Source organism: Cucumis melo, chromosome 4 (genome assembly GCF_025177605.1).
Source record: "Cucumis melo cultivar AY chromosome 4, USDA_Cmelo_AY_1.0, whole genome shotgun sequence".
Classification (NCBI taxonomy): Eukaryota; Viridiplantae; Streptophyta; class Magnoliopsida; order Cucurbitales; family Cucurbitaceae; genus Cucumis; species Cucumis melo.
Genome location: NC_066860.1, coordinates 26284165 through 26297191, shown reverse-complemented (window position 1 = coordinate 26297191; position 13027 = coordinate 26284165). Strand labels below are relative to the sequence as shown.

The following is a 13027-nucleotide window of genomic DNA, read 5'->3' as shown; positions in this document are numbered from 1 at the left end:
CAAGAATATTTGTTATCAATTACTAATTTTACAAGTGATTTTTTTAGAGAGACATTTCATTGTATCATAGCATAAAGTAAGAGAGAAACTCTTTCAATATACTTCATAAAGCATGATTTATAATGAATAAACTCAACCTTTTAGACATGAAAAGTAAAATTCTCAAATAATTAGTAAATATAGCAAAATTTACTTGTCCAAAAAGTCTATCAATTGTACAAAAAATATAATCAAGCAAGGCTACTTCTTTCGACTTAAGCAACAGACCTAATTCTACTTAATATCTCAAACAACAATACCATAAGAGGATAAAATATGAAAGAGGATACCATAACACACCTCCCTGTGAGGCTATCCAAAGTAACAATTACGCCTAAATCACAAGGCAAATAGACGAGCAATTAATTTAGAGAAAGACAAAAGATATATATGCCAATAGATGAGCTTGAAAATGATTAATAAATGCCCATAAATGTTTTAATCTAAGTGTATATTGTTCTCTTTCCAACATATACACAAATGGTATAAGGTTTCAAAGAATTAGTTTCATTTATTATATTTGTTGACGGATGACATCTGTAAGTATATTTCATAACATTTCAAACTTGAGGAAATGAATGTTCAGTTTTGAGTGTATAATTTGTTGAACCACGAGTTAAAACAGATGATTTAACTATGGAAACTTAGCATGTATAAAGAAACAACACAATCAGCTTTGGTAACCCAGTTCGATGAAGCACCCTCTACATCTGGAGGGTATGGAACCTATGAGAAGAGTTTGTATTACTTTAGTAACACATAATGATTATAATGTTATGACTTAAGTTATGACACTTTACAAATTGTTCTATGTCTAACTTGAACTGATATAATGAATCAAATAATAATGTAATATAACATGAGAGTAAGTACTTCCCCTGTATCACTGGTTTCGAACCCCTTCTATCTTTTTCAGTCTGTGAGATCTTCTTATGATTTCAAATTGGAAATGACAGATTATTGAACACCATTAAACTTTTCTTACCTCTCTTTTCAAATAGGTTGAATTCTTGTTCACGGTAAGCACACCTTTTCCATACATAACATCTCCTTAAATAGTGCACAATTAGTCGTATCTAAACAGTCCACAAATTAAGAAGATTCTAACCAATTTTACCCTGCTAACAAATGCTAAAAGTATGGTAATAAACTAAAGGAAGTGGAGCCACAATATCTTTACTAACAAGCTCCTCCTTGGAACCATCTTCCTTTATTTGCGCACACCAGCATTTCCAAAATTCCAACACCAGATTTTTTATAGACATGGTTTAATCATGATATATAAACATACTAAATTTGAAACATACTGCAAGCGAGAAATATCCATCATATCCCAAACACAGCTGATCACAAAACAACCTTCATTAAATTCAAGCAGAAAAACACATAAGTCCATATCATATGCACCATTAATCAAAACAGAACCAGACCAACCAACTATCAACAAAGCAGATTAAGCTTAAAAAAAATAAACAAACCCAAATAGCAACAACAAAATTCCCGGAAAAAAAAAAGTTCAGACTAAAGCAATACCTAACCAAAACTTCCAATATCCTCCCCCTTGCTAGCTGTCAAATGATCCTAAGAAGAGGAACCCGCAGTTGAAGAAGAGGGCAATAGGCGTAGAAGTGCACGCAACACAGAGTCAACAACATTTTTTCGAGCATTCAGATTATGAAGAGTGTTCGTAATGGCTTGTGATTCCTTAGTTAAAGCCTGAAGCAAACGAACTGTAGTGGAGTGTGGAAGAGGTAAATCATCAGACGAAACTGAAGTTGCAGAAACTGATGGTATAGGACCACTACCAGAAGTAGGACAAAACTCAGAGGCAAGTCAGGTACATGACCACCTTGGAAGGACTTAAGGTGAGTCTTTGGGGTGTGACTAGGTGCATCCATAGGGGTGAGAAGGGAGACATGTTGTGATAAAAGAAAGGCAGACAACAACCGTAGAAAGCATATGGGAATATTTATCCCAAATGTGCAACATGTCGAAGTAGATGACAGAAAAATAAACTCACTAACATTCAACCGAGCCCCTATGCCAACCAAGTAGATAAAGTGACCAAGTGCTGCAAATACTACAGAGGCATGTGTAGAGGGAATCTAGTTAGCAATTCCAATCTTGTGCAGAATGGCAAACTTCATGCTGAGACAAGCAACTGGTAATTGACCTTCACTTGGCCAAGATTTCATTGTGCCACCAGACAGTTTTGAGTGTATAATTTGTTGAACCACGAGTTAAAATTGATGATTTAACTACGGAGACTTAGTATGTATAAAGAAACAACACAATTAGCTTTGGTAACCCAGTTCGATGAAGCACCATCTACATCTGGGGGTATGGAACCCATGAGAAGAGTTTGTATTACTTTAGTAACACATAATGGTTAAAATATTATGATTTAAGTTATGACACTCTTCAAGTTGCCCTGCGTCTAACTTGAATTGATATAATGAATTAGATAATAATGACGTAACATAACATGAGAGGAAGTACTCCCCCTGAATCATTGGTTTCAGACCCCTTCTATCTTTTTCGATTCGTGAGATCTTCTGATTTCAAACTGAAAATGAAAGATTATTGAACGCCACTAAACTTTTCTTAACTCTCTTTTCAAATAGGTTAAATTCTTGTTCATGGTAAGCACACCTTTTCCATACACAATTTCTTCTTAAATACTGCACAATTAGTCGTATTCAAATAGCCCACAAATTAAGGAGATTCTAACTAATTTTATAGAAAAATTATGTAGTTTGTTAATTTTTTTTTATTTTTTAAAAAATCCTAATAAATAATTTAGTAGTGTTAGTGATAAATTTTAATCACCGTGGACATCAACGATGATAAGCTCAAAATTTTTAATTTTTCTTATTTATAAATTATTTATTAGGATTTTTAAAAATGAAAAAAAAAATTAACAAACTATTTACACGACATACAACAAAACTACATAATTTTTCTATAAAATATAAATATTTTATCAAAGGTTGTATTTTTTAAAATTTTCTTAGGGCAATTATATGAAAGAGCAAAAATATGGAAATTTATTCTATAAATAAAATAGTCTAAAGGAAGAATAGTTTGTTTCCTTTTTTTGGTGCAATAATATTAATTAATGTGTATTTTGCCTTTTGTTGATAGGATAGACCATTTGTTTGAATGTATGTCTTTTGAGTCATTTCGCACTTCATTGATAAGGAGAAACGGTTGATGTGGGTGGAATGTACTTGTTTGGGTGGGAGTGGTTACATACACATCCAAAAATATGTATCCAATTCCATTCACAAATGGATACATTCCATGAGTAAACTTGTTTAAAAGGTATGAAAATTAAAAAAGAAACATAAAATTTGAAAAGACTATACCAATGTGCCTACATAAAAAATACAAACTTATCTCACTTAAAAGAGCTATTGATATATTGATGTTTTTTTTTTCATGAACTTCTTTTTTCTTTTGACGTTGGTCTAATTATTTGTGACAACTTAAGAATTATATATAAAACATGTGCTTCTTTTATTAGAGTATCAAAATTTCGTGGTGGTATTATATAATGGCTCATTATTGTTACAATCTTTCAAATGATTTTCAGGATCTTTCTTGAATGCTATAAAAATTGAAAAAGTTGTTCATTCCCTCTATAAAGTTCTATGTTCTTTATCAATTTCTTTAACTTAATTTGGTTATAAATCTCATGACTTAGTATGTGTCGTTTTTATTTATGGAATCTCAAAACTAAAAAAATGGATTTCATTATATATATATATATAATATTTTTTCTTTTCAAGATTTGGCAATGTAACACATCATAACCTATTTCCTCTATTATTTATTATCTCTGTTTCTAATGCAGTTTTATCATCAAATGTATTTGTTACAAATTTGTTTCATTTTAAAATATGTTTGTTTGTGGGACACTTAGGTTATATGTGTGTTTCTTTAATAACTATATGGATATTTTTTAACATCGAGCGTATAAGTCATAATCAATGGATTTTATTGTTAGTACTTCATTCAAACTAGAAGAGATTTAGTCGAATATGTTTACTATTTTTACATTTTGAACCTTCAAATCTTACAGACAAGTTTGTTTTTATATTAAGAACATTAAATATATTCATCCTTTTTTTTTTTTTTTATAATAAAGGTCATATAGTTTAATAAATTACATAATCTTCATCAAATCTTTTTACCCAATTTTTATTCTTTTAAAATTGTTTTAAAATAATCTATACTAACATAACAATTCAAAATATGATAACAATAGTAAAAAGAGTATATTCCCATTAGAAAATTTATAAATATAACAAACTACTAAAATATTTAAGGTCCGTATAATAAAGTCCATTAAAATTAGTAACTTTTTAAATATTTCAAGTTTGACCTCCCATCTTTTTTTTCTATGTTATAATTTCTTTTTCCGCTGGGATTTCTTTCCATCGTCTTTCTTATTTTCTTTTTTTACGTCGTTTAGAATTGGGTGACTAAATCTGATTTCTTTCTATGGAATTTTTTTTAGTCTTTTTTTTACGTTGTTTAGATTAAAGTAACCAAATCTAAAATATCGTGTATAAACAATCTTCAAACGTTTAGATTGGGATAGCCAAATCTAAACGATCGTGTAAAAAAAATAAACGATCGTATAACAAAAGAATCTTGAGTTTAGCCAAATTTAAACTAAATTTAAACGATTGTCTAACTGAATTAAAAGATAGAATTGAATAAATCGTACCAAATATATTACGCGCGTTGTTGACGACGTGGTTGACGGAACATTTTCTGTATTTTTCATTGTGAGTCTATGGGCTTTTTCCGTTTTCAAAATTGTTTTATACAGTGCAAATATTTTACCACTTTGTTATATTTTTTAAAAGATCCCTATTATGTAATGTACCAATCAAATTTAACAAATGAAAAAAAAGCAATTAATTCTATTAAGTTTAATAAATGAAAACAATCATACTTAATATATTGAATATGCAACAATTTTAAATATTCAAGTCTGCGTACATGTTATCATTTGTCACCCAGGATAGATATCGATAGATACTTAGGCAAATAAAAACTTGTTTAACTATTTTTCAAAATTATTATTTTATATTTAGTTATTTATCTTGTTGTATATACTAATAAAAACAAAATGACTATCAAACTCACACCTCAACCTCATCAAATATACAAGGGAACCAATAAATATTGGTATATTCATAATACAATTATATTGATAGATTAATCGTAATGGGTTTCAATCGCAAACGTAATTGGATTACTTTTGATCATATTTACTTAAACATATCACAAATATAATTTGATTAAGATTGAGAGCATTTACCTTGCATTAGTTTTGTATTATTGTCTTCATTGTTATCGTTTAGAATGAATTAGTAACAGTATCTATATAGTAGCAACATTAATGGTGATAAATTCATAATTCTCTTAGTGTAATAATATCAGAATCAACGAGAACAATATCTTTTAGTAGGTTTGATCTAACTCTCAAATGTAGTCAAATTGATCAACCTTAACACTGTAATCAAATTGTATGTGTTGATTAAGGATTTAATGGGACTACACATGTAAACAACAAGAAGCATATAGTCAAATAAAACTCATTTTTCAAACTACCATTTGATAAATTACGTTTGTCCTCAAGAACGTGTTCTCAATCATATGATTACAAAATAAAATTAAGGAGAGAGTTCATAAAATATTATGTCCCAACATTCCCACATAACATTCCCCCATCACTCTTCACATGGGGCTGCTGTTGCAGGCAAATGGTTAAACAACAAAACAACGCATAGTTGCGCCTAAAAAAAATTCAAATCCCAATGGCTCCATCAAGTTGCTCTCAACAGATCTCACCCATTTATTGAAAAATAATGGAGTTTGTCCCACCGGGGGCCCTTCAACGTCATCTTTCTAATTCTCTCCATTATCCATTGGATCTCACCAACCAAATCTTCACTCCCTTCTTCTACTCTAATCTAGGGCTGATTTCCAACCTCCCCCCCCCCCCCCATAATGCTGGCCTCGCCCCACCTCCTTCCCTTCTTCCTCCTCCTCTGCGCCGCCGTCTCCCTCTTCCCCGTTTCCGCCACCGACCATATCGTCGGCGCCAACCGCGGCTGGAACCCCGGCATCAACTACACTCTCTGGGCTAATAACCACACCTTCTACGTTGGCGACCTCATCTGTAAGTTATAAATCCTCTCTCTTTCCCTTGAAATTTTTTATAGATCTTTCCACAGGGGAAGTTTTAGTAGCTGCTTACTTTGTGTTAAATTCAATAAAATGCAAGATTCGCGTGCTATTCCTCCCATATTGAGAGAGAAAATGTTGGAATTCACATCCATGGTTATAATGTTGTATTATTAGAAGATAAAGGAGTAGCCCATTGTGCTATCGTCCACTCCTTCCTTTTCTGCAAAATCCTACTAAGTTAATGTAAATAATTAATGGCTCAGAAAGAATGGCAAACGAGCTTAACTCTTGAGGTCATTTGCTTAAGTTTGAGGTGGTAGTGTGGACTCTTACCTCAGGAAAATCTTAGGTAGTAGAGTTAAATAGTTCTCTTGATAATTATAGTGGTGTGGACATGTTGACTAAGATACTCACAGATGTTACTTGATATTGTAGGTTTATTGCATTTTGAAGATAGTACAATCTAATAATCATAGATATTACTTGATATTGGTAGTTTTTTGTATTGTAGATGGTCATCGATAGGGAGAGTTGGAACAAAACAAAAGTTAGACATAATTTTTGGATATGTGGTAGTAACTAGGAAAACGGTTTATCCTTAACTATTGTTATAGTGTGATGTAGGGGTCATTATCAGTCGGCCAATATCAATTTTGGCCTTTGGCCTCAAACTGACGCCAGCATCCGATATTCTGGTGTAAATCGGTTTTGACAAAGATGGTATTGTTGATTGTCTGACCGCTTGGTCGGCCATCCAATTTTTTCCGTTTCATGCCTTTAGCGAGCTAACTAGGATTAAAAAGAATGAGAGATAGAAAAGCTAAAAAAGCAGCAAGACTAACTTTTTTGGTTCATGTCTTCATCGGTTTGTTGTTTAAGCCTTTTTGGGCTCACTGGTTGGAACATACATTAAACCGACCGATTGAATTCAGTTTGGTCAGTTCTGGTCGACCAGCCCGATTTCTTGGTCTTCTTACTCACCCTAGTGTAGTGTCCCTTTTGATATTGAAGTATAGTTTGTGTTACATTATCCCAAAGTCCTAATGCCTTGTTTACAAATCAAATACTCGGCAGCATTTAGGTATCAGAAGAACCAGTACAATGTGTTTGAGGTGAACCAAACAGGATACGACAACTGCACAACAGAGGGGGCGTTTGGAAATTGGAGCAGTGGCAAGGACTTCATCCCTCTCAACAAGGCCCAAAGGTACTACTTCATTTGCGGCAATGGACAGTGTTTTAATGGCATGAAGGTGACCATTCTTGTTCATCCTCTTCCTCCTCCTCCATCTTCTCCACTTGCCACCGAGCATCACTCGCGCTCCTCCGCCACACCCTGTGTGGGTTCTCAACAATGGGGGTTTCGAGCTTTGCTCATCTCTCTGGCTATGATTTTGTTTGGATCTCACTGGATTTAGTTGATCCATGGGTGGGCTGTGGCGGGCGATGCAGAGGTCTTGTTGGTAATTAAACTAGTTTTAGTGTTGGAGTTCTTTTCTTTTTTGAGATTTCTCGATTTGGTAACATTTTGGCTGGAAAAATTTGGTAACATTGTTTGATTGTTTGATAATTTGTAAGGTGGTTTTGATTGTTTGGTTTGTTGTAATTTGTAATGACATTATGACAATCACATCCAGGTTGTTTAAATTCCTCAGTTGGCTCCAAAATCGGTTGTGGTCGTTTATGTATATATACAGACACACACACACACACATATTTAATGGTTTATTTTACGTATAACATATAGTAAATACATTAACACACACATCTTGAACAACCGTTTAAATTGACATTGTATCTCTAAAGACTGACTAAATGCATTTTCAACAGTCTTCCTAATCTCCCTGTCTCTGTATATTGTTCAAAAAATACGTTTCCAACAGTTGTTCAATTGTGACCCAATCCAATTACTGGAAACATTCTTTGAATACCTTGTATTTCATTCAACCGAGTTAAGTTGTGTGTAGACTTGTAATTTTGTTAGAGAATTGTCCATTGTGGAAATCTCTTGTAGTTGCACAAATATGACTTTCAACCATCGCACAAAATCAGTGGTCTGAGTGTGTCAAATTTTTATTTAGTACGTGTCAATATAACACTTCCCTTTATTCAAAAGGGTAATTGATCAATGAACTCCTAAGTTTATTAAAGTTTAGATTATTATGATCATTATTTAATTCAGTTCAGTCAAGTTTAAAGTAGAGAGGGTAAAGTAAACAACTCTGTTTTATATAACCAGCATTTGAGTTGTGTACAAAAGGATGTAGTTTCATATGGGTTACATAAGGTTCATAAATATAAAATTTGTAGAAGAAGATTATCTATATAGTACACAAATATATAATATCGTTCCAACTTCTAGTAACACAAATTCAACTAGCCTAACACTCCCTTATAACAGCTATTTTGTCAAAAAGTCGCTGAAGACATTTTTTAATCTAAATCTGGTTTTGAATGATTATTCACTGAGAAATTTAATATAAGATAATTGCAACAAACTACAACACAATGAAAAGAGAGAAATATGAACTACAAGAAAGACAGAATGAAGGTTTAAAATTAAGCTGGATGAATTACTAGAGATGAGCCAAGTTTTTCCTACATCTACTTACATTTCATGTTAAATTAATCAAGAGGAGCAAAAGAAGAAGAAAAAGAAGAAAGAATACAATCAATGGGATTCCATGTTGTTACCTTCAACCACCCATCAATTTAAAGTGGCATCAGCCTTTTGTACCTGAAAAACCAAACAAATGCAGAAAATATGATAATTCCACTTACACCTGTAATTAGGAGGACCCACTTGAATGCATCAGGATTCCCAAACATTGGTATTTCAAAATTCATGCCAAAAATTCCCGCCACCACCCCAAAAATGGCAACAACAAATGTTGCAGTAGTAAGCAGTAGCTCAAACTGGATCAACTGATTACGGACATTATCCTGCACATGAAAACCTTCTGAGTAATTGAAGAAAAAACTATTAAGATACGATCGCGTAGAGTAAATGAAGTATGAAATGAGAAACAAAAGAAGAGAGAATGCAAGCATACCAACTGGATGTTGATGAAATCTTCTGTGTCGTCAATGTACTCCTTCAACTAAAAGGGAGGAAATGAAATAAGAACATTTACTTCATCCACAGAGGAAAAGGAGAGAAGAAACTAATTAAGACTCGTGTGTGTAATGCATACCGATGTCAACTTATTCAGGGTGCTATCAATGACAACAAAATATGCTTCAAGTAGCATTTCGAGCTCCTCTATATTTTCATTGGTACTTTCTGAACTTCTCGTGCTTTCATGCCGGCTCCTGGCAATGCTCAGGCTCTTCTCGAGTCTACGAGTTTCGGGTGGTGAAGATACAGGAGAAACAGGAGCAGAAATTGACGCTCCATCAATTGATCTGTATCCAGTCACAGACTGATCACCATAAACAAATGACTCCATTCTCATTTTCTTCTCGGTGAGATACATTTCTGCCATATCTCCATCATCGTCCATAAGTTGCTCTATTTCATCCCTAACCTAAAAAGATGCAGCTTAAATAGAGAAGAAAGAGAGGAAATGGTATGGCTTCTATGCATTTCCGTAAATCAGGATCACTAAAGTAAATACCTTCTGAACCCTACGAGTCAGGGCAACAAGTCTGCTTTTCAAGCGACGGACCCGCTCCAAATTCAATGTACTGATTTTTGACGTGAGTTCATCTAGCAATGGGTATGCTTCGATTTCTAATTCTGCAGCCTTTGGGGAAACGAGCAGATATAGGTATTATCACAGTGGAAGAACTATGTACTAGCCAGTAAAAATATGAAGACATATATTGAAAGTGGTTTTATTTATAACATGTTTCTATTTTCTTTTTTTCCTGTTTTTATAATTATATTATTTAAGGACAGAGGGGCCTTAACTAATCAATGTCTCAACTATAGAAGCTAATGAGGCCCTTAAGAAAGATCTTTTTCTTCACCCTCAGTTTTGCCAAACTAAAAACCAAGCCAGAAAGCAATATGGATATATTCTAAAAAATAAACATTTAACATATATAGACATCGTGATCCATTATGCGTGTGTTTAGGGTACCATGTCAAATGAAATTCTTCAGAGACAATTTAGATGTTAACTGACATAAAAATACTAAATTTGAAATGAGTAAAGAAGAATCTACCCACATAAACAACATTGTGTGACAAAGTATCATTACAGAAAGAATAAGGATAATAAAAATTTGAATATCTTCTACAGCAAAATAAAAAATAGACAACGTTCTTCCACCAAATAGAATGAAATCTTAATATCTACCACCTCTCATCCAATAAAAAGGTCCTTAAGAATAAGAAATAGAGCTGCACCACCGTACAACTTGAGTACTATCCTCTAATTACCAGAGGTTTACAGTAATAAAGAATACGAGCAGGATAATCTATAAACTCCAAATCTTCAGGGTGAAAAAAATTGGAGTTAAAAACAAAATTGTACGAAGTTGCATCATAATTAAAACGGGAATAAATGTTTAGTCTCAGTAGAAACTTATGGCCTAAAATCCAAAAGATTGATCTTTCATAGCCTATTTGCTCCATTTGTTAGTATATTTCAAGTAGCAATATGGAAAAGCATTACTGAAAGGTGAAACCTTTATACTCTCTCTCTACTTTTTCTTATAAAAAAAGCATTACTTAATTAAAACACATACAATTAACATGCGATAAACCAGTACTGAAAAAAACAAGCAATAAGAAAATAAAAAGAAAAGGCTCAAATTTCCATTTCTACACACCTGGGAATCAAGAAATGTACAAGCTGCCTCCAAAGCAACTTCTAAAGCTCTGAACTCAAAGGGCAGATAATCAGGAGAGGTGTTTACAAATACATTATCAAAATTCCTACTTCCTCTTCTTCGGTTTAAGTCAGCACCGTGATTTGCATCATTCTGCCAGACCTCATCAACCCCAGTGGCTTTTAATCGTCTTTGTAGCTCAACCACATACTGCAGTACATAACTATCAAGGGAATTTAAAAGCAAAACTTCATCAGCTGTTATAATGCATCGAATCTGCTCTAGATTGACTACAATAGCCTTCTCTCTACCAAGAATTGTTGAAGGGTAAACAAACAAAGGATCAAGCAAACGCAAATCACGTGCAGGTAGATCACAACGACGCATCATGGTGAACTTATCAACCTCAATAATCTGGGAATTCCCAGAGGAATCTACTCGGATCCAAGATCTAAGTCCCTGACCTCGCTTCTTCAGCCCTAGAACATCGACACCTTGAAAAGGCACCCTGCCAGAGGCTGATGGTCGATTGTTAATTGCCTCCCTAAGATTAATAGCCGAAGCAGGTTTCGGTGGAAGCAACCGCTCTTTGAGATCCGCCATTTACAGAGATATCTAAATGGAACAACTTAAAAACAGTTAGGAAACATGCAGACTTGACACTCCCAATCAACTTCAACCCCACATATATTAATTTAATATATATTGTACACATATATAAACGCCCGTATCGATTTTATTCTATCAATCACGCTTCTAACTCGAACAAACAATAATCAGCAACACGAAATGAAATATTTTCCCTACCTTAATATAAAACAGTGATTAAATAATCCATCCGCAATGTTCGTGCAGACTAGAAGTGAAATTCAAGTAACTTAAGAATAATTCACAACCAAATCTACTTCTCACCGAAATAACTACAACTCAATAGATGTAAATGGCAACCAAAGGTGTCAATCGTATAAGTAAACAATAGAAAAAGCAAAAGAAAAAGAGAATCACCTCCAAAGGAGAAGCAAGGCGGCGGTCCCTCAGAGAGCGTATAGATGATGAAAATACACAATCAGTTATCCGATTTCAGAGACGAAAAGCGATTAAATCAAGGACTGAGCGAGAAAAGAAGAAATGAAAACCTAGATTTTAGAGAGGAGAAGGGGGAGAATTTCCGATTGGGTTATGTGAAAGATGAACAGAGATTGAAAATTGGAAGCGATGATTGAGGAAGGAAGGAAGGAAGGAAGGAAGGAAGGAAGGAAGGAAGGAATCTGAGGATTCAGTGATGCTGACCATATAATTTCACACACAAAATTAAGTTTCAAATCTCATCAATTATCACTCATCACTTCTCAATTATTCCAATTTAATCCAAATAACAATTAATTTGAAGCACAAAATTTTATACAAAGCCTTTGTTTCTTTTCTTAGTCGTTCTCTCTTTTATTAAATTTGTCGTTGGTATTAAATGGGTTTAACTTTCTACATTTTGTTTGTGTTTCATTTATTCACTTTTTGGTAAATAATATGTATTTAACGAACAATTTTATTAACCAAATTGTTGGTCAAAGGTTGTTTTTGGATTCATTCTACCCTCCAAATTCTAAAAACAAATTAAATTCTTAATCTTATAAAACAACACCATAAATAACAAAAGTATCCTCCACTAAATTCTATTTATATTCAAATCTCACGATGACCATGATTTATAATATTTACAAAAATACAAAAAAGATATATAGAGAAGATAATGGAAAAGATATTTGGAGATCATAAATGAACTATGGAACATTTATAACGCTATACTCTTAGATATTTGTATAGAATATGTCTCGTTAAAATTGTACTTGAAAAAATTCGATGGAAAACAAACCTAGTGAAGGAAAATAAATTCATTATCAGTACTTACTTTAACAAATTTCTCATTAAAAACTTTGATTAGAAAATCTTGTTGGAATAAATCCATTGTCAAGGGAAAAAGAATGCATCACATTTACTCTTCTCA

At 33.2% G+C, this 13027-nt stretch overlaps 2 protein-coding genes across 2 annotated transcripts; one reads left to right on the top strand and one right to left on the bottom strand.

Annotated features, from left to right (window-relative positions):
• Positions 1-5659: 5659 nt before the first annotated feature.
• LOC103502815 (lamin-like protein) lies at positions 5660-7900 on the top strand. Its single transcript, XM_008466915.3, has 2 exons — positions 5660-6238; positions 7321-7900. The coding sequence occupies exons 1-2, from the start codon at positions 6067-6069 to the stop codon at positions 7662-7664; spliced, it is 516 nt and encodes a 171-aa protein (XP_008465137.2). The 5' UTR covers positions 5660-6066; the 3' UTR covers positions 7665-7900.
• Positions 7901-8785: 885 nt separating this feature from the next.
• Positions 8786-12441, bottom strand: LOC103502814 (magnesium transporter MRS2-1). The gene is made up of 6 exons (XM_008466914.3): positions 12031-12441; positions 11026-11640; positions 9864-9992; positions 9441-9773; positions 9300-9347; positions 8786-9189 (listed from the first exon to the last, which is right to left on the bottom strand). The coding sequence occupies exons 2-6, from the start codon at positions 11626-11628 to the stop codon at positions 8959-8961; spliced, it is 1344 nt and encodes a 447-aa protein (XP_008465136.2). The 5' UTR covers positions 11629-11640; positions 12031-12441; the 3' UTR covers positions 8786-8958.
• Positions 12442-13027: the final 586 nt, after the last annotated feature.